Source organism: Macaca mulatta, chromosome 9, assembly GCF_049350105.2.
Source record: "Macaca mulatta isolate MMU2019108-1 chromosome 9, T2T-MMU8v2.0, whole genome shotgun sequence".
Taxonomy (NCBI): domain Eukaryota; kingdom Metazoa; phylum Chordata; class Mammalia; order Primates; family Cercopithecidae; genus Macaca; species Macaca mulatta.
This window is the reverse complement of record NC_133414.1, coordinates 38773762-38801474: the sequence shown is the minus strand read 5'-3', so window position 1 is coordinate 38801474 and position 27713 is coordinate 38773762. Positions and strand designations below refer to the sequence as shown.

General features: G+C 39.6%; 1 protein-coding gene across 1 annotated transcript in view; it reads left to right on the top strand.

The window, feature by feature from the left end:
• The first annotated feature begins 10327 nt into the window (after positions 1-10327).
• Positions 10328-27713, top strand: part of LOC106996533 (X-linked retinitis pigmentosa GTPase regulator-like) — a 61354-nt gene continuing 43968 nt past the window's right edge. Inside the window, 6 exon segments of the mRNA XM_077945490.1 lie at positions 10328-10523; positions 14397-14522; positions 16852-16914; positions 18956-19114; positions 20470-20484; positions 20487-20618. Of these exon segments, the coding sequence (XP_077801616.1) occupies positions 10496-10523; positions 14397-14522; positions 16852-16914; positions 18956-19114; positions 20470-20484; positions 20487-20618 (523 nt within the window). The 5' untranslated portion in view covers positions 10328-10495.

Sequence of the window (27713 nt, the reverse complement as noted above, 5' to 3'; positions counted from 1 at the left end):
AGGGCAGAAAAGCTGGAAATTCAAAAAATAAGAGTGCATCTCCCCCGGCAAAGGAGCGCAGCTCATCGCCAGCAACGGATCAAAGCTGGACGGAGAATGACTTTGACGAGATGAGAGAAGAAGGCTTCAGTCCATCAAATTTCTCAGAGCTAAAGGAGGAATTACGTACCCAGCGCAAAGAAACTAAAAATCTTGAAAAAAAAGTGGAAGAATTGATGGCTAGAGTAATTAATGCAGAGAAGGTCCTAAACGAAATGAAAGAGATGAAAACCATGACACGAGAAATACGTGACAAATGCACAAGCTTCAGTAACTGACTCGATCAACTGGAAGAAAGAGAATCTGCGATTGAGGATCAAATGAATGAAATGAAGCGAGAAGAGAAACCAAAAGAAAAAAGAAGAAAAAGAAATGAACAAAGCCTGCAAGAAGTATGGGATTATGTAAAAAGACCAAATCTACGTCTGATTGGGGTTCCTGAAAGTGAGGGGGAAAATGGAACCAAGTTGGAAAACACTCTTCAGGATATCATCCAGGAGAACTTCCCCAACCTAGTAGGGCAGGCCAACATTCAAATCCAGGAAATACAGAGAACGCCACAAAGATACTCCTCGAGAAGAGCAACTCCAAGACACATAATTGCCAGATTCACCAAAGTTGAAATGAAGGAAAAAATCTTAAGGGCAGCCAGAGAGAAAGGTCGGGTTACCCACAAAGGGAAGCCCATCAGACTAACAGCAGATCTCTCGGCAGAAACTCTCCAAGCCAGAAGAGAGTGGGGGCCAATAATCAACATTCTTAAAGAAAAGAATTTTAAACCAAGAATTTCATATCCAGCCAAACTAAGTTTCAGAAGTGAAGGAGAAATAAAATCCTTTACAGATAAGCAAATGCTTAGAGATTTTGTCACCACTAGGCTTGCCTTACAAGAGACCCTGAAGGAAGCACTAAACATGGAAAGGAACAACCGGTACCAGCCATTGCAAAAACATGCCAAAATGTAAAGACCATTGAGGCTAGGAAGAAACTGCATCAACTAACGAGCAAAATAACCAGTTAATATCATAATGGCGGGATCAAGTTCACACATAACAATCTTAACCTTAAATGTAAATGGACTAAATGCTCCAATTAAAAGACACAGACTGGCAAACTGGATAAAGAGTCAAGACCCATCAGTCTGCTGTATTCAGGAGACCCATCTCACACGCAGAGACATACATAGGCTCAAAATAAAGGGATGGAGGAAGATTTACCAAGCAAATGGAGAACAAAAAAAAGCGGGGGTTGCAATACTACTCTCTGATAAAACAGACTTTAAACCATCAAAGATCAAAAGAGACAAAGGAGGCCATTACATAATGGTAAAGGGATCAATTCAACAGGAAGAGCTAACTATCCTAAATATATATGCACCCAATACAGGAGCACCCAGATTCATAAAGCAAGTCCTTAGAGACTTACAAAGAGACTTAGACTCCCATACAATAATAATGGGAGACTTCAACACTCCACTGTCAACATTAGACAGATCAACGAGACAAAAAGTTAACAAGGATATCCAGGAATTGAACTCATCTCTGCAGCAAGCAGACCTAATAGACATCTATAGAACTCTCCACCCCAAATCAACAGAATATACATTCTTCTCAGCACCACATCGTACTTACTCCAAAATCGACCACGTAATTGGAAGTAACGCACTCCTCAGCAAATGTACACGAACAGAAATTATAACAAACTGTCTCTCAGACCACAGTGCAATCAAACTAGAACTCAGGACTAAGAAACTCAATCAAAACCGCTCAACTACATGGAAACTGAACAACCTGCTCCTGAATGACTACTGGGTACATCACGAAATGAAGGCAGAAATAAAGATGTTCTTTGAAACCAATGAGAACAAAGATACAACATACCAGAATCTCTGGGACACATTTAAAGCAGTGTGTAGAGGGAAATTTATAGCACTAAATGCCCACAAGAGAAAGCAGGAAAGATCTAAAATTGACACTCTAACATCGCAATTAAAAGAACTAGAGAAGCAAGAGCAAACACATTCGAAAGCTAGCAGAAGGCTAGAAATAACTAAGATCAGAGCAGAACTGAAGGAGATAGAGACACAAAAAACTCTCCAAAAAATCAATGAATCCAGGAGTTGGTTTTTTGAAAGGATCAACAAAATTGACAGACCACTAACAAGACTAATAAAGAAGAAAAGAGAGAAGAATCAAATCGACGCAATTAAAAATGATAAAGGGGATATCACCACCGACCCCACAGAAATACAAACTACCATCAGAGAATACTATGAACACCTCTATGCAAACAAACTGGAAAATCTAGAAGAAATGGGTAATTTCCTGGACACTTACACTCTTCCAAGACTAAACCAGGAAGAAGTTGAATCCCTGAATAGACCAATAGCAGGCTCTGAAATTGAGGCAATAATTAATAGCCTACCAACCAAAAAAAGTCCAGGACCAGATGGATTCACAGCTGAATTCTACCAGAGGTACAAGGAGGAGTTGGTACCATTCCTTCTGAAACTATTCCAATCAATAGAAAAAGAGGGAATCCTCCCTAACTCATTTTATGAGGCCAACATCATCCTGATACCAAAGCCTGGCAGAGACACAACAAAAAAAGAGAATTTTAGACCAATATCCCTGATGAACATCGATGCAAAAATCCTCAATAAAATACTGGCAAACCGGATTCAGCAACACATCAAAAAGCTTATCCACCATGATCAAGTGGGCTTCATCCCTGGGATGCAAGGCTGGTTCAACATTCGCAAATCAAGAAACATAATCCAGCATATAAACAGAACCAAAGACAAGAACCACATGATTATCTCAATAGGTGCAGAAAAGGCTTTTGACAAAATTCAACAGCCCTTCATGCTAAAAACGCTCAATAAATTCGGTATTGATGGAACGTACCTCAAAATAATAAGAGCTATTTATGACAAACCCACAGCCAATATCATACTGAATGGGCAAAAACTGGAAAAATTCCCTTTGAAAACTGGCACAAGACAGGGATGCCCTCTCTCACCACTCCTATTCAACATAGTGTTGGAAGTTCTGGCTAGGGCAATTAGGCAAGAGAAAGAAATCAAGGGTATTCAGTTAGGAAAAGAAGAAGTCAAACTGTCCCTGTTTGCAGATGACATGATTGTATATTTAGAAAACCCCATTGTCTCAGCCCAAAATCTCCTTAAGCTGATAAGCAACTTCAGCAAAGTCTCAGGATACAAAATTAATGTGCAAAATCACAAGCATTCTTATACACCAGTAACAGACAAACAGAGAACAAAATCAGGAATGAACTTCCATTCACAATTGCTTCAAAGAGAATCAAATACCTAGGAATCCAACTTACAAGGGATGTAAAGGACCTCTTCAAGGAGAACTACAAACCACTGCTCAGTGAAATAAAAGAGGACACAAACAAATGGAAGAACATACCATGCTCATGGATAGGAAGAATCAATATCGTGAAAATGGCCATACTGCCCAAGGTAATTTATAGATTCAATGCCATCCCCATCAAACTACCAATGAGTTTCTTCACAGAATTGGAAAAAACTGCTTTAAAGTTCATATGGAACCAAAAAAGAGCCCGCATCTCCAAGACAATCCTAAGTCAAAAGAACAAAGCTGGAGGCATCACGCTACCTGACTTCAAACTATACTACAAGGCTACAGTAACCAAAACAACATGGTACTGATACCAAAACAGAGATATAGACCAATGGAACAGAACAGAGTCCGCAGAAATAATACCACACATCTACAGCCATCTGATCTTTGACAAACCTGAGTGAAACAAGAAATGGGGAAAGGATTCCCTATTTAATAAATGGTGCTGGGAAAATTGGCTAGCCATAAGTAGAAAGCTGAAACTGGATCCTTTCCTTACTCCTTATACGAAAATTAATTCAAGACGGATTAGAGACTTAAATGTTAGACCTAATACCATAAAAATCCTAGAGGAAAACCTAGGTAGTACCATTCAGGACATAGGCATGGGCAAAGACTTCATGTCTAAAACAACAAAAGCAACGGCAGCAAAAGCCAAAATTGACAAATGGGATCTCATTAAACTAAAGAGCTTCTGCACAGCAAAAGAAACTACCATCAGAGTGAGCAGGCAACCTACAGAATGGGAGAACATTTTTGCAATCTACTCATCTGACAAAGGGCTAATATCCAGAACCTACAAAGAACTCAAACAAATTTACAAGAAAAAAACAAACAACCCCATCAAAAAGTGGGCAAAGGATATGAACAGACATTTCTCAAAAGAAGACATTCATACAGCCAACAGACACATGAAAAAATGCTCATCATCACTGGCCATCAGAGAAATGCAAATCAAAACCACAATGAGATACCATCTCACACCAGTTAGAATGGCGATCATTAAAAAGTCAGGAAACAACAGGTGCTGGAGAGGATGTGGAGAAATAGGAACACTTTTACACTGTTGGTGGGATTGTAAACTAGTCTAACCATTATGGAAAACAGTATGGCGATTCCTCAAGGATCTAGAACTAGATGTACCATATGACCCAGCCATCCCATTACTGGGTATATACCCAAAGGATTATAAATTATGCTGCTATAAAGACACATGCACACGTATGTTTATTGCAGCACTATTCACAATAGCAAAGACTTGGAATCAACCCAAATGTCCATCAGTGACAGATTGGATTAAGAAAATGTGGCACATATACACCATGGAATACTATGCAGCCATCAAAAAGGATGAGTTTGTGTCCTTTGTAGGGACATGGGTGCAGCTGGAAACCATCATTCTTAGCAAACTATCACAAGAACAGCAAACCAAACACCACATGTTCTCACTCATAGGTGGGAACTGAACAATAAGATCACTTGGACTCAGGAAGGGGAACATCACACACAGGGGCCTATCATGGGGAGGGGGGAGGGGGGAGGGATTTCATTGGGAGTTATACCTGATGTAAATGATGAGTTGATGGGTGCAGCACACCAACATGGCACAAGTATACATATGTAACAAACCTGCACGTTATGCACATGTACCCTACAACTTAAAGTATAATAATAATAAATAAATTAAAAAAAAAAAAAAGAAATAAGGCTAGGAAAGAGATCCACAAAAAAAACAAAAAACAAAAAACAAAAAACAAACAAAAAAAAACAAAGTAGTTGTTCAGGACATTACCTATTCATACAACTACTGTCACAGATACCTCAAAATTCTTCTTTTGAAACTCTATCCTGGCCGGGCTTGGTGGCTCAAGCCTGTAATCCCAGCACTTTGGGAGGCCGAGGCGGGAGTATCACGAGGTCAGGAGATCGAGACCATCCTGGCTAACATGGTGAAACCCCGTCTCTACTAAAAATACAAAAAAAATTAGCCGGGCGAGGTGGTGGGCGCCTGTAGTCCCAGCTACTCGGGAGGCTGAGGCAGGAGAATGGCGTGATCCCAGGAGGCGGAGCTTGCAGTGAGCTGAGATCCGGCCACTGCACTCCAGCCTGGGCAACAGAGCGAGACTCCGTCTCAAAAAAAAAAAAAAAAAAAAAAAGAGAAACTCTATCCTGAGGAAGGAAAGTGCAAAATTTCTTCTCTGTCGTAATGAAATGTGCAGTAGACTGTACCTGCCATCTGTTTCTTGTTCATGAATAAAATTCCCTGGCTTTGGACCTGTGAGTCCTCAAATCATATATCCTAGAACTGCACTAAAAAAGTTTAGAAATCAAAGAGGTAATTAGAATCTGTTTTGTAAATATATATGTTTATGGGATTTCCCAGTGGAGTTTGTAGAGACACACCTGTTTATCTGATTCCACATAGAGAAATAAACAGCGACGGCAGCTGCACTGTAATGCAACTCAAAATTGCAAGCTTTGGACGTTTTGTTGAATGCTGTTGAGAAAGAAACAAATACAGCTAGGAAGCATAATCCATCAAACGTCTTCCTTGTTCATATAAGCCTCTATTTCTAGTTGACATACAATGCTCCAGAAATGAATAACAACTTGAATTAATAGAGGAAACTGCTAAGACTTGGGCATGTTGTCAGACGTGTCATGGCTTCTGTGTATCAACATGATTTCCTAAGGAGCAGAGGAATATTTGGCCGTGTATGAAGGGGACATCAAAAGCGTGCATGACTGTTAAGATATGTAAAATTATACCTGCCTTCTCCAACACGAGGGAGGTGGCTCCACAGGCTGAAACCATCTGACTGCAGGGATTGTGGCAGAGGTGTTTACTACTTACTGAATGTCCACGTTTCCCAGCCTCTCTGCAGTGCACAGAGGCACGTGACACTAAATCCAGCCAATGGGTTGTGAGAAGGAGAAACATGTTACTTGTGGCCTGAAACATTCCAGTTTATTTCTTTTTTTTTTCTTTTTTTTTTTTTTTTGAGACAGTTTTCTTCTTGTTGCCCAGGCTGGAGTGCAGTGGCGCCATCTTGGCTCACTGCAACCTCCGCCTCCCGAGTTCAAGTGATTCTTCTGCCTCAGCCTCCCGAGTAGCTGGGATTACAGGCACCCGCCACCACGCCCAGCTAATTTTTTGTACTTTTAGTAGAGACAGGGTTTCACCATGTTGGCCAGGCTGGTCTTGAACTCCTGACCTCAGGCGATCCACCCACCTCAGCCTCCCAAAGTTCTGGGACTACAGGCATGAGCCACCGTGCACAGCCTTAAACATTTCATTTCTAACTTCCTCTCTCTCTTGACCTGCTACAGCAACCAAAGAGGTCATGAGTTGTATATGGTGTTGCTACAAGGTAGTTGAACTTCCATATGTAGCCTGAGCCCCTGCTTGAGCAGCTAGAGCAGATCCTCCAATTGACTCACATTGGAAATGTAGCATTAGTGAGAAAGAAACTTCTTTGTGTCAAGCCACTGAGATTTGAGTGTTGTTTGAGCTGCAGCATAGCATGGGTTATGCTGACGAATACAGTGAGCTGCCTTTGCCTTATTAATAGCTAACACTGTTGAGTGCTCCATCATTCCAGGCACCAAGCTACAAGTTTTGCATGCATTACCTAATATTTCACAACCACCTTCTGAGATAGACGATAGCATTATATTTTATATATATAATATATGTATATTTATATATATATATAAAATCTAGGGCTACAGCATAGCTATATATATATTATATATATATATATATATAATATATATATCAGTGGTCCACAACCTTTTTGACACCAGAGACCAGTTTTGTGGAAGACAAGTTTTCCACTGACCGGGGATGGGGCGTGAGGGGAGGGGTGGGGATGGTTTTGGGATGATTAAAGCACATTACATTCATTGTGCACTTTATTTCTATTATTATTACATTGTAATATATAATGAAATATACAAATGTATGTTGGCATACATTATATATACAAATATACAACATAGTGTAGAATCAGTGGGAGCCCTGAGCTTGTTTTCCTGCAACTAGAGGGTTCCCATCTAGGGGTGATAAGAAACAATGACAGATCATCAGGCGTTAGATTCTCATAAGGAGCACACAACCTAGATCCCTCCCATGTGCAGTTCACAATAGGGTTCACACTCCTATGAGAAACTAATGCCACCACTGATCTGACAAGGGGGTGGAGCTTGGGTGGTGGGGAGTGGCTGTATATACAGATGAAGTTTCACTTGCTCTGCAGCCCTGTTCCTAACAGGCCATGAACCAGTGCCAATTCATGGCCTGGGGTTGCAATATATATTATATAGCTCTGGATCATATATATCAATAGTATAGATGGCCAGGCACAGTGGCTCACGCCTGTAATCCCAGCAGTTTGGAAGGCTGAGGTGGGCAGATTGCTTGACCTCAGAAGTTTAAGACCAGCCTGGGCAATGTGGCAAAACCCCATGGTGGGGGCAAGCCCTAGTGCAGGGGCTAAAGAGTCCCTTTACAGAGTTTTCTGGGGTTTTATTACCCTCTAGAGGTTTCCCATTGGTTACTTGGTGCCATTCCCAAGTAACCATTGGTACATTTCCCATTGGTTATTATGTAAATGAAGTAGTGGCCTTGCAACCAATCAGAGGCTGAAGTGTAGTTACAAAGGTTACACCCTATTCAAGCATCTGATTGGTTGTGGAAAGCAACCAATCAGAGGCTAAAGTGAAGTTACAGCGTTATACTCCTATGCAAATGTCTGATTGGTTGCAAAAAGCAACTAATCAGAGATACTTTCAACTTTCTGTCTGCCACGCAGAAAAAGGGGGTCGTGGTTGAAAAGGGAGTAGCCTCTGGTTCTTTTGTTACTTAGGTGTGGAAAGTTGGGGTTTTCCTTTTGATTTAGTTTTAGGAAGTCAGCATGAATTAGCCTTAGGTTTCCTGACTCCCAACGCTATTCTACTGCCTCAATTCTACAGTCACTTTCCAGTGTTGCAAGTATCTCAAGCCTGCTTTCACTATATAGACCCAGTCATTCCTCGAATATGTGCTTTCTTCTGGGGCTTCTGCTCACCAATTACCTGCTCAGCACCTCCAATTTGATGTTTTAGTGTGCTCAAGGATGAACTCATTATGCTCTTCTTGCCCCATTTACCTAACTCCAATGTCACCAGCTCTTTCTTCAGTGTTCCCCATCTCAGTAAATAGTGCCCCCCTCCTGCTATTTGCTTATGTTGGAAATCTTGGAGTAGGGCTGCATCAATATCTTCTGGGATGCTTAGCACCAAAATGTGCCTTACTGTATTTTGAAATTAAAAAAAATGACTGCGTATCATAAAGTAAATCTTTAAAAATTCCAATTTTCCCATAGTAACAATTATGATGCTCTAAAAATGAATATCAAATCCTTTTCAAAATAATTTAGGGCCCCATCTTTGCTGTTGTTCTAGAACTGTTTGGTAGTCCAGCACTGTCTAGGAGTCAATAGTCAGAAACCATTTCCTGTTGACTCTACAACCTAAAATATTTTCAAATCTTTCTACTCCTCTCTGGCACCAATGAACTGTACTCCCAGTCATCCTGACCACATATCTGAAATTCTGCAATAGCCTCTGAACCCTTCTCACTGCTCTAGTTTATTCTCTACATAGCATCCAGACCAAGCAGAATGATTTCAGGGACACACGTAACTGATCCTGTTCTGTTGTTCTACTGCCTAAAACTTCTCAGTGGCTTCACAGTGCCTTTAGTATAAAATCTCAGATCCTTAATAGGCCCAAGACCTTGCCACCTTGCTAGGAACCAGACTCGCCTCTTGGTGTTCCTTTAAAGAGTCAAGCTCCTTACAAACCTCTATACACAATTTACTCTCTGCCAAGAGCTCTCTCCCCCTCCTGGCTTCTCTTTCCCCAGTTCTTAGATTTAATGTTCTTTCTTCAGATAAGCCTTTCTTAACCTTCTACACCAGGTCAATGCTTCTTGTTAAACACTTCCTTCGTAACCTCCAGATTGCTTTGTAAGTAAAGGATTATTTGTGTAACTAATAGTTTAATGTCCCCTCTTCATGTTAATGCAAACTTCCTGAGAAAGAGTTGGTAACACACACGAGTAATTCAGGGATCTCTGAATCCAGTTGTGTCTGATTCTAGAGCTCATGTCCACAACTACCAAGTGTACATAAATCTGCTCATCCTGGAAGATGGCTTTTTGCTTCTTTATTTCATGATAGCCAAATGTTGATGCACGGGAAGCCCTGCATCATATAACATCGCTGAGCAAATTCTACAGCAATGATGTTGTGCTGCTGGTGAACCCCTTTGTGCATGTTCTGTGAGTAGTGGACCACATACACCTCAGCTTTTACTTTCTGTTGACTACAGGCTGGACTAGCTGCGCTAGACTCCAGATCTCTTATTGTATAATCTCCACATGCTTAAACAGGGGTGACATTAACCACTTTACAGGGTTGTAATAGTACTCATTTGGTCAATAAATACGTAATGAGCATTCAATATAGGCCAGACCTTGGTTTAGATGCTGGGGATGCCTTTAGCAGAGTGCTTATCTTCTTTAATGTTTCAGCTGGTCACTATTACTAGTAGTGTCATAATTATGTGTCGATGTTTGCTTATGTCACGGGGTATGAGCTTTGTGACGTCTGCCACTCATAGCAGGGTCCCTGCGGCGCCTGGACCTCCAGCGGCACGAGGGCGTTGACTCCAGGGCATCACTGCGCGGCGTGGCCGCCTCTCTGCTCCAGGCCGCCAGAGGGCGCGTAGTCTCTACCGCCCCTCCGCTGTGCCTGAGTCTACCCGTTACTAGCCACCCGGCCTCCGTTCCCCTCCCCAGCGGCGCCTGCCCCGCCTTGCATTCCCAAGCTCCGCCCCCGTTGCCCCTAGCGGTTGTTTGTTGACTTCCGGGAGCGCGGTTGTAGTTGATCCACGGAGTTTCGCCATGCGTAACTGGGGGCCTTTTGCGGCCCGCGTCGGGGCGGAGTAGCTGCCTTAGCCCCGACCAAACCGTCCTCTACAGCCTCCTGTCCCAGGCGCAGGCTGCCCGTACCGCCCTTGGCATGAAGGAGCCCGAAGAGCTGTTGCCCGGTGAGTCGCGCCCGCGCCGGTGGCGGAAGGCCGGGAGGGAGGGTCCGCGGGCGGGCAGGCGGGCCCCGCCTCCGGATCCGCCCTGTGAGGGGACAGGCCCCAGGGTTGGCGGCCGGACTGGGGCGGGATCGCTGGTTGCGCTCCCACGAATGACTGAGGGCAGAGGACCGCACGGGAAGAACAGGATGGAGGAGAACGGGAAAGAGGGTGCCTGACTTTCTTATGTTTTTAAAATAAGCTTTTGATGAGATTCTTGAAGGCGGGACACCTTTTTTTTTATTTTTTTAATTTTTAATTTTTTTTTTTTGAGACGGAGTTTGGCTCTTGTTGCCAGGCTGGAGTGCAATGGCGCGATCTCGGCTCACCGCAGCCTCCACCTCCCGGGTTCAAGCGATTCTCCTGCCTCAGCCTCCGAGTAGCTGGGATTACAGGCATGCGCCACCACGCCTGGCTAATTTTGTATTTTTAGTAGAGAGGGGGTTTCTGTATGTTGGTCAGGCTGGTCTCGAACTCCTGACCTCAGGTGATCAGCCCGCCTCAGCCTTCCAAAGTGCTGGGATTACAGGTGTGAGCCACCGCGCCCGGCCAGGCAGGGACACTTTTTACCTATCTGTAAACTCCCCAAAGTGCAGACTCCAGACTTGTGCACTTTGGAGGTCCTGAGCTCCCGGTTATGTATTGAATGCGGTAAAGAGTGAGTGATCAGGGTTGCGGGGTAAAAGGGGATACAGGAAATAAATTGGAAAAGAGGAAGAAGAGGGACCCTTTAGCGAGTGTTTTTTAGCCTTTTTTTTCTGAGCTCTATAGTTAGAAATACTTTTGACATTGTGACCCGATACCCCATACGTACCGTGTAACAGAAATAGATGTCTCGTGATGCAGTCCTTGTTCTAACCACTTAGATTCCGCACACAGCTTTTTGATAATGCATTCTTTTAAAATGCTGATAGTGATCCACTGAATTGATTTTCTGACCCACTAATAGGTCACGACCATGTTGAAAAAACACTGGGTTTGAGCAGAATTATACCCTCACTGAAATATGTATGTTTTCTTCCATGCTCCTGGCCGGAACTTAGATTCCTGTCCTGCAGTTCACAATTTAGTGAGACATACAGGAAGGTGAACAAAATGACCATACAAATTGACAGTAGATGTTACAGGGCCAGAGCAGAGCCACCAAACCTTGGCTTGGGATGAGGGTATCAGGGAAGCCAGGGAAGCCAGGACAAAACAGTTAAAATGTTAAAATAATTCATTCTGGGGAAACTCAGAGTCTGTTCTAGATCCTAGTCGAACTGAGATGCCTCACAATGGTTCTCAAAAAGTTGTCCACAGTGGCTAGTCTCTTGCATATTAATATTTATTATTAATACTTATATTCGCCATGTTTTCCTTTCTGGTGCAAATTAGTTTATGTGTGATCACTCCCCTTGGGATTTCCCCAAAAGCTGGACCTGGCCTACTATTTGGTGTATGTGTGTGTTTAAATGGTTTTTGGGAACTGCTAATTAGTCTCTCTTCAAAATGATCCTGTGCCACAACAGTTTGTGAATACTACTCAAATCAGGTAATGACTTGATGTAAGAATGTTAAATCTCAACATCCCCGTGTACTCCTCTCCCAATCTCCTAGGACTGTGGCATTTTGTGATGTTGTTTTGGGGGGAAGGATAAACCATCCTTTCCCATGTACTGTTTCTGGAAAGAGAAAAAGACATCTCTATGACTGACTGTAGTGCATGAGTAAGATGAGAATTAGAAACTTCCTGAGTAGCTGTGTTGAGAGGATCTTTTCATTTTATACTGGATCCCTAAACATTCTGAATTCTCAGAAATCAGGAAAAGCTGAAGTGCTCCTTTGCTGATGACTTGGGTAACCTGTCTTTTATATTAACAATGTTGAAAGTTATATTTGACTACCTACTCACCATTATGATGAATTCCTAAACAAAACATTGAACAGTTACGAATATACATGTGTGTAAGGGGGACCCTTTCTGTGTGAAAAGTAGAACACACAATGGCTACTTTGTGCTAGGCAGTATGGGTAGTGCAGACAGTTTATACCCTCTGTAACCTTAGAAAATAGTTGGAAAAAAACAACATTTGGGGTAACAAATGGTGAACTCTGTGTTTAAACACAGAAAAGCAGTGACTTTTTTTTTTTTTTTTTTTTTTTGGAGACGGAGTCTCACTCTATCGCCCAGGCTGGAGTGCAATGACGCTATCTTGGCTCACTGCAACCTCCGCCCCTGGGGTTCGTGCAATTGTCCTGCCTCAGCCCCCGAAGTAGCTGGGATTACAGCTGGGATTACAGGTGCCCACCACCATACCCGGCTAATTTTTGCATTTTTAGTCAAGACGGGGTTTCACCACGTTGGCCAGGCTGGTCTCAAACTGCTGACCTCGAGTGATCCACCCGCCTAGGCCTCCCAAAGTGCTGGGATTACAGGCGTGAGCCACTACACCTGGCCAACATTTTTAAAGTATAGCTTTTTATTGCTTTGTGAGGACCTCATCTTACATATTATGCTACCTACCAAGCTCTCTAATCAAACTGTTACACAAATCTTGCTGAGATTTGTAATTTTGCTGATTTGTGTAACAGTTTAATTAGAGAGATTGCTAGGTAGCACAATTATTTGCCATATAAATTCTACAAATCACATAGTTCAGAGAAGCCAGTGATCATTTCCAACTCTTATGATGGAGGAAGAGTTTACAGAGGCAGCTATGAGCTACCACTTTGAGGATGCTAGGCCCTGAGCTAAGTTCTTTATTCATGTCATCTCATTTAATCCTTACAACAACCTTTGAATACCTAGTTGCCTTTAAAGCCTGTTTTTTTTTTTTTTTTTTTTTTTTTTTTCTAGCTGCTTTCCCTTGGTTCAAATGAAAGAGATAGTGGTGGAGTAATTTGTTTCTCTCTGTGCTGTCTCTGGTTTTATGGGTATTCATTGGGATTACCAACAGAGAAAGTAAGAGTTCACCATTTTGTCCAGTTGTCGTGGTTCACGCCTGTAATCCCAGCACTTTGGGAGGCCGAGGCAGGAACCCAGGAGTTTGAGACCTGAGCCTAAGCCCAGGAGTTTGAGACCAGCCTGGGCAACATGCTAAAACCCCGTCTGTGCAAAAATTACAAAATTTAGCTGGCCGTGGTGGCACACGCCTATAGTCCTAGCTACTCTGGAGGCTGAGGTGGGAGGATTGCTTGGGCCCAGGAGGTCGAGGCGGCAGTTAGCCGTGATTGGGCCACTGCGCTTCAACCTGGGTGACAGAGTGAGACCCTGTCTCAACAAAAATAAAAAGAGTTCACCATTTGGGCTAATGTCGTTTCCCTTGCATAAGAACGCTGGAGGTTCCTTGGAAAAACTGGACCAGAGAAAATCCAAATTGACTGATAGAGACTCTCCCCATAGATATCCTGATGAAGTTAATGAGGAAGCTAAGTACTGTCCTGTTTTTGTGTTTTGAGAAAAGCTCTCAGTCAGAGGCCAGACCATGAGGTGTTAACCAGAGCAAGACTAGCACAAATTGTACCATTGCGTTCCAGGGAATAGACATCTACTTGGTGACAGCAGAACTATTAGTAATAGATGACTGCCTTCCTTGTGATAGTGTATTTCTTACTTTGTGCCAGTATATGAGTAATACATGTTCAATCTAGTAGATTTCAGAGGTAAAACTATAATGGAGTCTGAGGAATAAGAAAGACTGAATTAAGGTGGAAGAAGGAAGGCTTAAACATTGCCAGAGTGGGGGCAAAGCTGTCATGAAACAAGAGGTTTGTATGGATAAATTACTGAAAAGGTATTTAAATAACAGGCAACATAGTAAAAGTTATAAAATAGAGACCATCTTATATTTGCAGATTCGGGTGCTGTGTTTACATTTGGGAAAAGTAAATTTGCTGAAAATAATCCCAGTAAATTCTGGTTTAAAAATGATGTCCCTGTACATTTTTCATGTGGAGATGAACATACTGCTGTTGTTACCGGTTAGTATTACAATCCTGAATGAGGACAGTAATACTTAGAAAATTCTAAATATAATGTTATAGATACGCTGCTGTGTTTTAAACATGTTGAAAATATATCATAAGTGTTGTTTTTTACTTTGCCAGAGAATTCTTCACAAAATAAGTCATCAGGAGTGTCTTTTAAATTTTAAGTTTCTTTAGTATATTTAAGTATGATTTTCTATACACACAACTTTCTTGAAATGAATCTATTTCAATATAATTAAAAAACTGTTACTGTATAATTTTAGAAACTCTTTCCCACCTAATAGACTCTGGTTATACATAGATGAACAAGGTAACTTGTTTCAACACAGAAAAGCAGTGACATTTAAAAAGTATAGCTTTTTATTGCTTTGTGATGACTCATCTTACATTGTGTGAAAAATGCTTCAGTTGATTATTTCTTTTTCCGTCCCACCAGGAAATAATAAACTTTACGTGTTTGGTAGTAACAACTGGGGTCAGTTAGGATTAGGATCAAAGTCAGCCATCAGCAAGCCAACATGTGTCAAAGATTTGAGATCTTTTTACCTTTTCACAAACTGTATAAAGTGTTTTTATGTTGACTGTGTACTTCTTTAATGTCATAAATAATAAAGCCTTTAGTTGTTTATTTTCTGACATTTGCTTGAATATTATTAGCATTTAACTTATCTTTTATATGATATTCAGAACTGCTTTTGTATGTTAGGGTCTAAAAATCAGATTGATTTTAAGTCCAGGCACCACAAAGGAAGTAATGATTTTACAGTATTGCATTTGAACATCCCCCCTCCTTTTTTTTTTTTTTTTGCTTGTTTGTAAAACTACTTACATATTACTGTTATTGTATATATAGAGAACAAACGTATGTTAGAATTTTGAGCTTTTCTCATTTAATAGAGTTGTGGACATTATGCTTCTATTTAGTTGCTGGTTTTATAAAACATACTTATCCACTTTATATAGTCACTAGGTGAAGTAAACAAAACATCGAGACTAGGGATTGATTAGTACTAGTGTAAAAGAACAACAGGACAAAATATTTGAAATCAGGAGTGTTCCAGAAAATGTTAGATATATAATACCCTTACAAAGCTTTCTGGATGTTATATGCAAAACCTCTGTTTGGGTATAACCTGTGAACATCAGCTAAACTTGAAAGGATGATGGAGATTCCTTGAGATGTAGTAAGAGCAGTATTTTTTATCTTCCTGGCTAAATTTCAATTTCAGCTCAAAATATCAGTGTAGCTTGTCATATTCATGCTGTTTATGGGAATTGTTATGGAACTTTTAAAGTATTCCATGTGTTCAAAAAGTATTTATTGAGCACAGTCTAAGCACTTGGGGATATTCACAGTGACCATGACCCTTACTCTCAAATATCTTATCTAATAGAGAAGCTAACAGAATTGTTTAGACTATGGGATCCTTGAGACCAGGAATTCTATCTTAGTCATCTTTTTGCAGCCCCTATGCCAAGCACTTAGGAGATGTTCTTTAAATGTTTTTTGAATATGTAGATGAATGAATGAACAACTTTGATTCATAGGTGTATACCTATCAATATTGGTCTTTCAGTTTTTCATTGAATGTGGTAGAAGGTGAGCTTGATAACGGTGATGGCAGGTTAGGTAAGGGATTAGATTGGTGAGGAGGAAGCATAATAGAATACAGTGAGTCTCAGCACATATTAACTACCTGTGAAGTTGTTTTTTGTTTGTTTGTTTGTTTGTTTTTGAGACAGGGTCTCGCTCTGTTGCCCAAGCTGGAGTGCAGTGGCGTGATCTCTGATTACTGCAGCCTCAACCTCCTGGGTTCCAGCCATCCTCCCACCTCAGCACCCCCTCTCCGAATAGCTGAAACTACAGGCATGCACCACCACACCCAGCTAATTTTTGTGTTTTTTTTGTAGAGATGGTGTTTCACCGTGTTGCTCAGGCTGGTCTGGAACTCCTGAGCTCAAGCCATCCACCCGTCTCAGCTTCCCAAAGTGCTGGGATAATAGGTGTGAGCCCCCGCACCTGGCCTACCTGTGGAGTTTAAAAATATACATATATAGATGTCTAGCCCCTACTTTAGACCCACTGACTCAGATTCCCTAGGGATGGGGCTAAGATATCTATATTGTATTCAAGCTCCACTGGTTATGATGGTACACAACCAGTTCTGAAAACCTCTGGTTTGCTAGTTAAGAACATTGACTTTGGAATCAGACAAGCCTGCTATTAAATCTCGGTTCTATCACTTAGTTACCATTTGTCCTGGACTACTGTTCATTTTCATTGCTGTAAAATAATTGTCCCATTTTTAAATATTTTTAGCTCTAAAACCTGAAAAGGTGAAATTAGCTGCCTGTGGAAGGAACCACACCCTGGTGTCAACAGGTATAGTGCTCAACCTGTATGATTTCCTGCCTGACTTTGAGAACTGAGGTCTCATTCCAGTAACGTGGTTTTGTAATATTAATAGAGATTATACTTTGGCAACAGTAAAATTAGGGTTTTTGAAAATGTCAATGGCTAGTACACATTTGCCTTTGCAAATATACACATAAATGTCAAATGGCTGAAGAAAAAGCTTCTTTTCTTGGATTATATCATGGGACAGCATCTCCTAACCTGTGTGTCCACCTTAGGGGCTGGTTATTCCTGTTCTTGCTCTTCTAGAACTCTTCCTTACTAAGGTTGAGTGGAAGGCACCCGGAAGGCTGTTGATGTGAGCGAGCACAATTCCCATCAAAACCCATACCAGCTTTTGTGTGTGTATGTGTGTTTGTAGAAATTAACAAAGTGCTTCTAAAATTTATATGGAAAACAATTGACATAGAAGAGCCAAAACAATTTTGAAAAATAACAAAATTAGAGGACTGGGACTACCTGATTTCAAGGCTCACTGTAAAGCTGCCGTAATCAAGACGGTGTGGTATTGGCAAAAAGATAGACAAAGATTAATGGAACAGAATAGAGTCTGCAAGTAGACCCGTATATATATGCCCACTTGATTTTTGGCAGAGATGCGAAATTCAATAGAGAAAGAGTAGTATCTTCAGCAAATGCTGCGGTAACAACTAGACCTCCAGGACCTGACCACTGAGCAGTTCTTCCTACCACCTTCCCCCTGCCCCTGCCCCGCGCCCCCAACCACTTATTCTGTCTTCAGGATGTTTTCACTGTGTCAGCTGCTCTCCACCTCTCCATACCTTTCCCTTTCTGAAGTGTCTTTTCTCTTTCTCTTAGGCTTTTCAGATTATCTTTTGAGATCCCATTAAGTGTTACTTCTTCCATGGAACATTTTGTGACTGTTCAACTTTGTGTTCATTTATTTGTTTGAATTATTTCAATCTCACCAACTCTGGTTTGCTCCATGTGTGTTAAATTGTGCACTCCAATTTCTCATGACCTTGTATGTATTTTCCATTTGAAAGCTAATCTTGTTTCCCCAATTAGGTTTCCTCTTTTCTTAAAAACAAAAAATAAAAATAACAATAACTTTAACATTTTTACTAACTCAGGCTGATTCTGCCCTCATTTCACCCTATAATTTAGCAAGGCTTTAACTTCGTGTATATGTTTATGACGTAGCTAACTAATTATGTGTTAAAAATCTTCATTAATTTAAAACTTACTGGAAATGTGTATAATCTAGGCATGATGTACTTTTTATTTAATTAACAGAGTAATTAACAAACATTTTTACGTACTTTAAATGAGGCAAATGCTGTTCTAAGAATTTTACAAATCTCAGCTAATTCAGTCTTCATAACAACTCTTATGAAGTAGGTACTATTATTATTCCCATTTTATAGATGAGGAAAATGAGGCACACAGAGGTTATGGCTTGCCCAAAGTCCCACAGCTTTGGTAAGTGGTAAGCCAGAATTTGTACCCAAGCAATCTGGCTCTGGAGTCTTTCCTCCTAAACAGAGTGCTATAGTGACTTCTTATTTAGCTAGGAAGTTAAAATGAATACAACATAGAATTATCATGTTTCTAATTAGATTCTTCTTGGATTTGCCTCGTTTTACTTATTTATACTATATCTTAGCTTTAATGGGTACAGAAGTTAAAATTAATGGACACATCTCTTTTAAAATAGATTTGCATTTTAAACTAGTTTGGAAGTTACTTTCCTTGTTTTTACTCTGAATTAATAAAGTACTATATTAGCAAGAAATACGTTCCATTCATTCTGTTCATTTCAGTTGCTAGTTACATTCTAGATTGATTTTTAACATCTCACAAAAATATGTGACCTTGCTTGTTTTGTTGTATTTTGACGATGAAATGAAGTTGTCTCCCAAATAATAGGATAATGATAGCTTTCAACTTTCTTCACTGTTAAAAGAGGAAATCGCTGATATACACTGACCTGTCTCATAAAAAGGGGGACTCTATAGTCTGTTGATGTTTTCTTTTCCATGTGCAGAAGGAGGCAATGTATATGCAACTGGTGGAAATGATGAAGGACAGTTGGGGCCGGGTGACACTGAAGAAAGAAACACTTTTCATGTAATTAGCTTTTTTACATCCGAGCATAAGATTAAATAGCTCTCTGCTGGATCTAATACTTCAGCTGCCCTAACTGGTGAGGCTTGTTTCTTTTTCAGTCTGGGACACATTCCTTTCCTGTAGATCAATATATGCCAACTCAGTAAACTGAAGGGAGCATTGCTGTTTAGTTTTCTTTCATTGACTATCTATGTGTTTTCAGAAAACATTTAAAATATAACTTTAAATCTTGACATACTGCAATTTTATGCTTATTTATGCTTATTTTATGCTTATTTGTGCTTATTTAAATATACATTTAAAAAGTAATTGGCAAATAAGCTCTAAGCTATGCTCTCCATCTACTCCTTTAGATATTCTTAAATATTATTTTCATTGTGTGCTCTTAAAGTTCTACTTACAGTTTTAGCTGAAGTTGCTATCAGAAACATCCACAGAAATCTATTGCAGCATATGGTGTTAAAATGTGATTTGTAACAGTCATTGTACCTCTCTGCCCTCCCTACCAAAAGCCCATATGAGACATTTCTTTAAAATTTGGAGCCAAGATCAGCTTGATCTCACTGAAGCTGCTGGTTAGCTGCTTTGTTTCAAGCAGGAGACTATGTAACATCCGGTGTTACTCTATCAGGAAAGTCAGAGTTGTATCTGAAGCTCTATCCTTTGGACTTTGTCAGCCCTTAAGTTAGCATTTTGACATCCTTTCAGTTGTTATTTTCATTTATTTGTTTTGCATTACTAAACCACTTCAAAATTTAAATTATTTAAAATATATAAATAAATCTTGAGAATTCCTTTCTAAAATATTTTTCCTAGATTTTTTTCTGACATCAAAACCCTTATCAGAAATTATATAAGTTACCTATTTTTGAGATGTTTTACATGATATTATATCTTCATCCTCTAAGGCTAGCTTCTATGTTTTCAGGTTTAAATTGTAAGGAAAAAAATATGTAGTGGAATACATTTCTTCTCTTCTTTTTTCCAAAACATCATTTCCACAGCACTCTCAAGAGCAAGGTCTTCCAGGCTTTTTTGACCTGCAGGTGTCTAATGTGACCTGTGCTGTCTTTCAGTTCAGTTGCAGGTAGACTGCTTGGAAGGAGGAGAACATTTCTGTTTAGAGACATTAGAATGGGAAAGGGTGATGGTAGGAAAGGGCATTCTGTCTTTGCTATTGAGATAAAAATATGGCCAGGACTAAAGTGATTTACAATCAGGCTGTTCTGTGTTCTTTATCATTATAGAAGTATTTCACAATATAAATTGAACTCTTAAGTAGCTAACTGGTGTAAATGTCTTAGTAGTACTTTATTGTTAAGATACATAATTTTTATGAACTATAAAATAAATGGTCTTTTGGAAGTATAATAGCTTCAGAGCCTGACTACCTTTTAAAACCTTTTCTCCCCCTTGTATTTTTCTTTGTAGAGGATGGAAGACTTTTTAATGGGGTGACAATTCTGAAGGGCAAATTGGTTTAAAAAATGTAACTAATGTCGGTGTCCCTCATCAAGTGACCATTGGAAAACCTGTCTCCTGGATCTCTTGTGGATATTACCATTCAGCTTTTGTAACAAGTAAGACACATTTTGAAGTCATCATGTTATCTCCCACTTCTGTGTTATTATTAAATTAATAATGAAATGATGTAACATATTCTCTGGTTCTATAGAAATAATGCCATGGTTGTTCATGTAATGAAATTGTTTTGGTCTGTTTTAGGTCACAGTATTTCCCCATTTATATAATAAGAGTTCATAGTTTCAAACTGTGTCTGACATGATCACTTTTTAGGTGAATATAGAGAGCTCAGCGTGGGATATGGTTTCCTTTGGGAGGACTTTCTCAGCATTCCCAACTTCTCCCTTTCCTGGACCTACTGGCAACCTTTTCTATCTTAGTTAAAATATTTGAAATGTTGGGCTCTAGCTGTTATAGTCTATATCTACACTAGTAATAACAGAGGAAGTGTGATTATGACTTTGCATCTAATTGATGGGATTTTTTAATAGTAAAAATACCTAGAGGAAATAGTTTATGGACCCTCTTAGACAAATCTTTAAAGATTTATTTTATGCATTTACTCTTTATTTCATGTACCACAGACTCGGGGTTAGAAAGTGGTAATTCACCCATCTCAGTGCCCCCCAAAGTTACCAGTGAATTGGCAGCAGCATGATACCAAGAGAGAGTAAACCTGACTTTGTCAGTATTTGTCACCACTGCATCCCTGGTGTCTTGAACAAACTGATAATCAATAAATATTATTGAATGAAGGAGAAAGTGAATGAATGATGAATTGATTGCATTCTTTGGGGCAACACTACCTACCAACTTATTGGCAACTTTTGGCTCCTGGGGTTGGTATAGTCTGTACTTGCTTTGTTCATGAAACAAAAAACAGGAAACAAAAACACAAATGGGAAAAAAAGGCAGCCAAATGATGAAAATACCAAGCAAAAGCATTGTTTTGTATTTGGACTTTAAGAAAACTGCCAGAATGAATTGTGTGAATGAACTCTGCATTAGCCATTAGGTGAACAAGTGGAATAGTTCATCTTAACCAACAGGCATTACATTGAGCTTTTTTTTTTTTTGGTGTGTTTTTATGCTTTTTAAAAAAATTAAAACCCAGCTTTATTGAGGTATAATTCACATACCCTACAATTCACCCATTTAAGGTAGATGATGGAATGTTTTTTAGCATATTCACAGGTTTGTACATAAAATGAACTTTTATACCGAGCATTTTGCTGAGATTCATTTACATCAGCTGATATGAACTGTCAGTAATTTTCACACTAGCCATTATTTTATGACTTTAATCACTTAAAGCAACTTTTTACAAATTTTGGAAATAACTCATGTATAAGGGGTTTTACTTAATATGTATTTCATGATAGATGAAAGTGTTACATAGAAAAGCATTTTTTTCTCTGTTGAATTTCTAGATCAGAAAAAGCAGATTCTTTATTTTTTAGTATTTGTGGGTACATAATATATATATGTATAGTGGGTACATTATATATATATATATGTAGTGGGTACATTTTATGTATATATATATATATGGAATACCTGAGATTTTTTATACAGGCATGTGATGGGTAATAATCACGTCGTGGAGAATGGGGTATCCATCCCCTCAAGCATTTACCCTTTGTGTTACAAACAATCCAATGATACTCTCTTAGTTATTTTAAGATGTACAATTATTTTGATTGTAATCATCCTGTTGTGCTGTCAAATACTAGATATTATTATTTCTAATTTTTGGACCCATTAACCTACCCTCCTACACACACCCCACTCCCCTTTCTAGCCTTTGGTAACAATCCTTCTACTCTTTATTTCCATGAGTTTGTTTTGATTTTTACATCCCACAAATAAGTGAGAACATGCAGTATATGTCTTTCTGTGCCTGTTTTATTTCATTTAACATAATGACTTCCAGTTCCATCCATGTCATTGCAAATGACTGGATCTCATTCTTTTTCATGGCTGAATAGTACTCTATGGTGGATAAGTACCACATTTTTTCTTTTTTTTGAGACAGAGTCTTGCTCTTTTGCCCAGGTTGGAGTACAGTAGTGCAATCTCAGCTCACTGTATCCTCCGCCTCCCGGGTTCAAGTGATTCTCCTGCCTCAGCCTCCTGAGTAGCTCATATTACAGGCGCCAACCATCATGCCCAGCTAATATTTTTGTATTTTTAGTAGCAACAGGGTTTCACCATGTTGGTCAGTCTGGTCTTGAACTCCTGACCTCAGGTGATCCGCCCACCTTGGCCTCCCAAAGTGCTGGGATTACAGGTCTGAGCCACCGCGTCCAGCTCCACGTTTTCTTTATTCAGTCATCTGTTGATGAACACTTAGGTTGCTTCCAAATCTTGGCTATTGTGAACAGTGCTGCAACAAACATGGGAGTGCAGATATCTCTTTGATATACCAGTTTCTGTTCTTTGGGTGTATACCCAGCAGTGGGATTGCTGGATCATATGGTAGCTCTGTTTTTAGTTTTTTGAGGAACCTCCAAACAGAATAGTTTATTTCCTAATAAAAATGCAGAACATATTACTAAGATAGTTACGTTTAAGACTTCCTACAGATTTTTCACCTACTAGTATGTTTAAATGCTCATGTTCGTATTTTAAATTCGTGTTCTCAATTCAAGTTCATATTATAAATTATATAAAATATTCAATTTTTAGATGTTATAGGTAAAATCTATGGAGTTTTCAGGTATTATCCCTGATTTCTGTGTCTTTTCATCTGATATGTTAATGGTTGGGTCTGAGCATTTCAACCAATGATTCACTGATTTAGGTGTAATACAATAGGGGATATAAGCAAATGAGTTGGGGTCATGGGAACTGGGGGCAGGAATTTGTGGAGCAATCTTCAGAGACTGGAGAATAGAGACTTGGCAGTGTGCTTAAGATCAGAATCCTGGGGAAGGTAGCTATCAGAGCCAGGTAGATAGTTTGAAGAATCCAGATTTTATAAAAATTAATAGACCTAAGTGAAGTAGATATAATTGATATGAAATGACCTATTTGTTCTTCATGATAAATGTTATTTTATTTTTTATATATAAATAAGAAAAAGACCTTGAAATTAAATAAAACATTTTATATGGATTAAAAGCACTCACCTTCCCCTTTAAGGAAGGTCCTACTGATAAGCTACAGGAAAATATCTTCTTACCCTTAATAGCAAGCTCGTCCAACCCGCAGCCCAGGATGGCTTTGAATGTGGCCCAACACAAATCGTAACCCTTCTTAAAACATGAGATTTATGCACAGACCTTTTCTTTTTTTAGCTCATCAGCTATCGTTAGTGTTAGTGTATTTAATGTGTGGCCGAAGACAGTTCTTCCAGTGTGGTCCAGGGAAGCCAAAAGATTGGACACCCCTGCTTTATAGGTAAAACATTTTACTTTAAAAAGTTGACACTGTGAGAAACCTCAGCAACTTACTATGTAAAAGTCATTTTAAATGCTATTTCTTACAATACCAAGTTGATTAAAATGTAGTACCTGCCCTTCTGGAGTTTACAGTCAAACTATAGGATGTATAGTTTTCCATGTACAAAGCATTTTCAAGTACAAATAGATTTCATTTAATCTCCCAACCACTCTGAGAGAGAGGTGGTGGTATCTCTGATTCCGTATATGCAGGCAGGATTCGAACACAGTTTTATTCAAGGTGATGCTGCAATTGAGTTGCAGAATCAGAATTTGAACTCCAGTCTTCCAGCTCTAAAAGCCAGAACAACTTCTACTGACATGCAGTTTCTCTCCATGTACAAGAGGAAGAGGAGGATGTGGTAGCAGCTACTAATGACCAGGCACTGATTGTGTTCTAAGTGCCTTTGAATGCATTAATTCAGTTATTCCTATGAAACAACCCTATCACATAGGCACTTTTATCCCCATGTTACAGGCCTAGCGATTGAACAACTTGTTCAGTATGATTGAGTAAGTGGCAGAATCCAGATGCAAACAAGGCAGTCTGACTCGGTAGCACATACTTTTCACTACTGTGCTAGACCAATAACTGCAATATACAGCAGACCATGATTGGTAACATAAGACATTTGATAGCAGAGTCTTACGTGAGATCAAGAAAGAAAAAATATTATTTCTTGTGAAGGACATCAGGACATATTTCAGAGAAAGGGTGGTATTTGAGATTAACCATGAAAGATGGAAGCAACTCTGAGAGAGACAGAGATGAGGGAAGAACAGTCCAGGCAGAGACAAAAACATGTGCAGAGATAAAGAGACAGAAAAGTAAATCATGTATTTGGAGATTACTGCATAGTTGAGTTTGTTTAGAGGTTGTTTGTTTAGAGGTTAGGGATCATGGATCCTAAAGGAATGTGAACCCCTAAAATGATATGCTAAAATTGGTAGGTGCATTTTTTTTTTTTTTTTTTTTTTTTGAGCCAGGTCTCAGTCTGTTGCCCAGGCTGGAGTGCAGTGGCATAATCACGGCTCACTGTAGCCTAGACCTTCTGGGCTCGAGTGATCCTCCCACCTCATTCCCCTGAGTAGCTGGGACAAAGATGCATGCCACCACACCCGGCTAATTTTTGTATTCTTTGTAGAGACATGGGTTTCACCATGTTGCCCAGGCTGGTCTCAAACTCTTAGACTCAAGCCATCTGCCAGCCTCGGCCTCCCAAAGTGCTGGGATTACAGGTGTGAGCCATCACACCCTGCTGGGATGTGTACTTTTTTTTATAGAGCTGTCATCAAATTCTCAAGGGAGGATGTGACTCAAAAGAGAGTCACCAGCTTGGGAGTAGATAGAAATATGACTGGTTAGTAGTCCGGGGACCTAATATGGAAGGTCTCTTGTAACAGTCTGCAGTTTATACTTGATACATGTATTTTTTTTTTTTATTTGGAAGTGTCATAATTAGAGCCTTGTTTTTGGAAGATATATCTGATATTGTGTGGATATGTTAGACTAGAGGTAGGAAAGACATTTGAGAAACTTGATCCAGGTGAAAATTCATATTAAGGTGTAAAGGGAATCAGGAATCTATCTATAGACAGAAATGGAGAGAGACTCATCAGGACTTAGGAACCAGTTTCTATGGGAGGCAACAAGCATGGGAGAATGGAAGGGTGCTAACTTACTGGACACCACTTTTGTGTCAGTGTTTGCTAAATACTTCATAGAAAACTGTGGTCCATAAAACTTCATTTTCTGTGCAGATCAATTCAGAAAATCAATATAGCTGTGTTTACAGTATTTGAGCAAGTTTCAAGTGGTGCATATCTTGTGCATTGGCTGTCCCACACCTTCCCGAAGTTCCGTGATTTTCTAGAAGGACTCACAGTCTTCAATAGCAGATTATACTTATGAATAAGATTTATTACAGCAAAGGATACAAAGCAAAAAGAAAAAGTGGGGAAAAGATAAGCATCTACAGTGGAGTCCAGAGAAGTCGTGCTTGGACTTCCTAGTACTTTCTCTTAGGAAACCACACAGGGCATGTTTTCTTTTTAGCAGTGAACTACAGGGACATGTGTGGAATGTCTCTGCCCAGGGAAACCCATTCTGGTGCTTCCAGGGGATTTAGCAGGCTGGTCATATAGGCACCACCTGCTAGCAACTGGCCACAGCAGCTGAAACTCAGGACCCTCAATAATGAAGCCAGGTGCTCATCATCAATGTTAATGTTTGTGCAAGCAGCCCTGAGAAACCTAATCTGGCATAGTTCATTGCTCTGGTATATATAACAAAGTCATTAATCATTCATATAAAGAACACTCCTGGGGCCACCTTCTCAGGGGTTGGGCAAGGATCAATCATGGTTCTCTCAGAGACTTACAAAGAATAAGCAAGCAGATCTGCTCTGTTGTCTCTTTGCTGATACCAATGGTGATGTGTTCTATGTCATTCTTGAGATTGGACCATATACTTACACAAGATTTTTAAATTCTACTTTATAGAACTCAGTTAATTGCATAGAAATGAATAAGAAAGTTCTTGCTTTCAAGAAGTTCACAGTCATAATACAGTGTGATAAATGTAATATAGAAGCAAATTAATAGTGTTAGTATGGACAGGGCAGTGATTAAGTGTCAGGAACTCTTTGGTAAGCGTCTTTGGAGGAAATGCCATCTAAATGGGTAAAATCTGCTATGTTAGGATTTACTTAACATATTTACTACACACATAAGTGAGTTTTCTAAACCAGTTTCATATAAAGCAATTATTTATTCATTTATTCCACAAATATTAAATGCTTGTTCTAGACACTGCTAGGTTTTGGGGATACCGTAGGGAGCAAGACAAAATTCGTGTTTTTATGGGAGCTTTAAGTAAGTAGAAGACACAAGATATTCTTCACTTTTGTGAAAGCACTAAAATGATTTCTAGTTGTTTATTAGTAGTGGTAGTCATGAATTTTTCATGAAAATTACTGGAATAAAATAATCAAGGGGAAAAGAAAATCTAGCTTTATTTCCTTATCATACAGTGAAAATATCTCAAGAAAGGTCAAATGTATTAAGTTATCCTTGTCAAAACATTTTTTTGAAGGTAAGATCAGCTTTTTGTTCATATGTATGTCATCACTAATCACTGTACTTTTCCTTCAATAGCAGATGGTGAGCTATATATGTTTGGAGAACCTGAGAATGGGAAGTTAGGTCTTCCTAATCAGCTCCTGAGCAATCACAGAACACCCCAGCTGGTGTCTGAAATTCCTGAGAAGGTGATCCAAGTAGCTTGTGGTGGAGAGCACACTGTGGTTCTCACAGTTATGGATGGAGTCCACTGTTCTGTTCCCTGCTTTCTGTGGAGACTAATTAAATTTTTTTAGTGTTCATTTTTTTTTATTGTGGTAAGAATACTTGCTATAAGAACTACCTTCTTAATAGATTTTTAAGTGTATAATACAGTATTTTTATATGTGGGCACCACTATTGTACAGCAGATGTCTGAAACTTATCTTGAATAACTGAAACTTCATGCCCACTGTACGGTAACTCGTCTTTCCCGCCTCCCCTCAGCTCCTGGCAACCACCATTCTGTTCTTAGCCTCTATGAGTTTGACTCTTAGACACCTCGTGTCAGGTGGCTTTGCATCTCTTTCCATTAAGATTCTCACTTTTGGGGCCTGGTGCAATGGCTGACACCTGTAATCCTAGCAT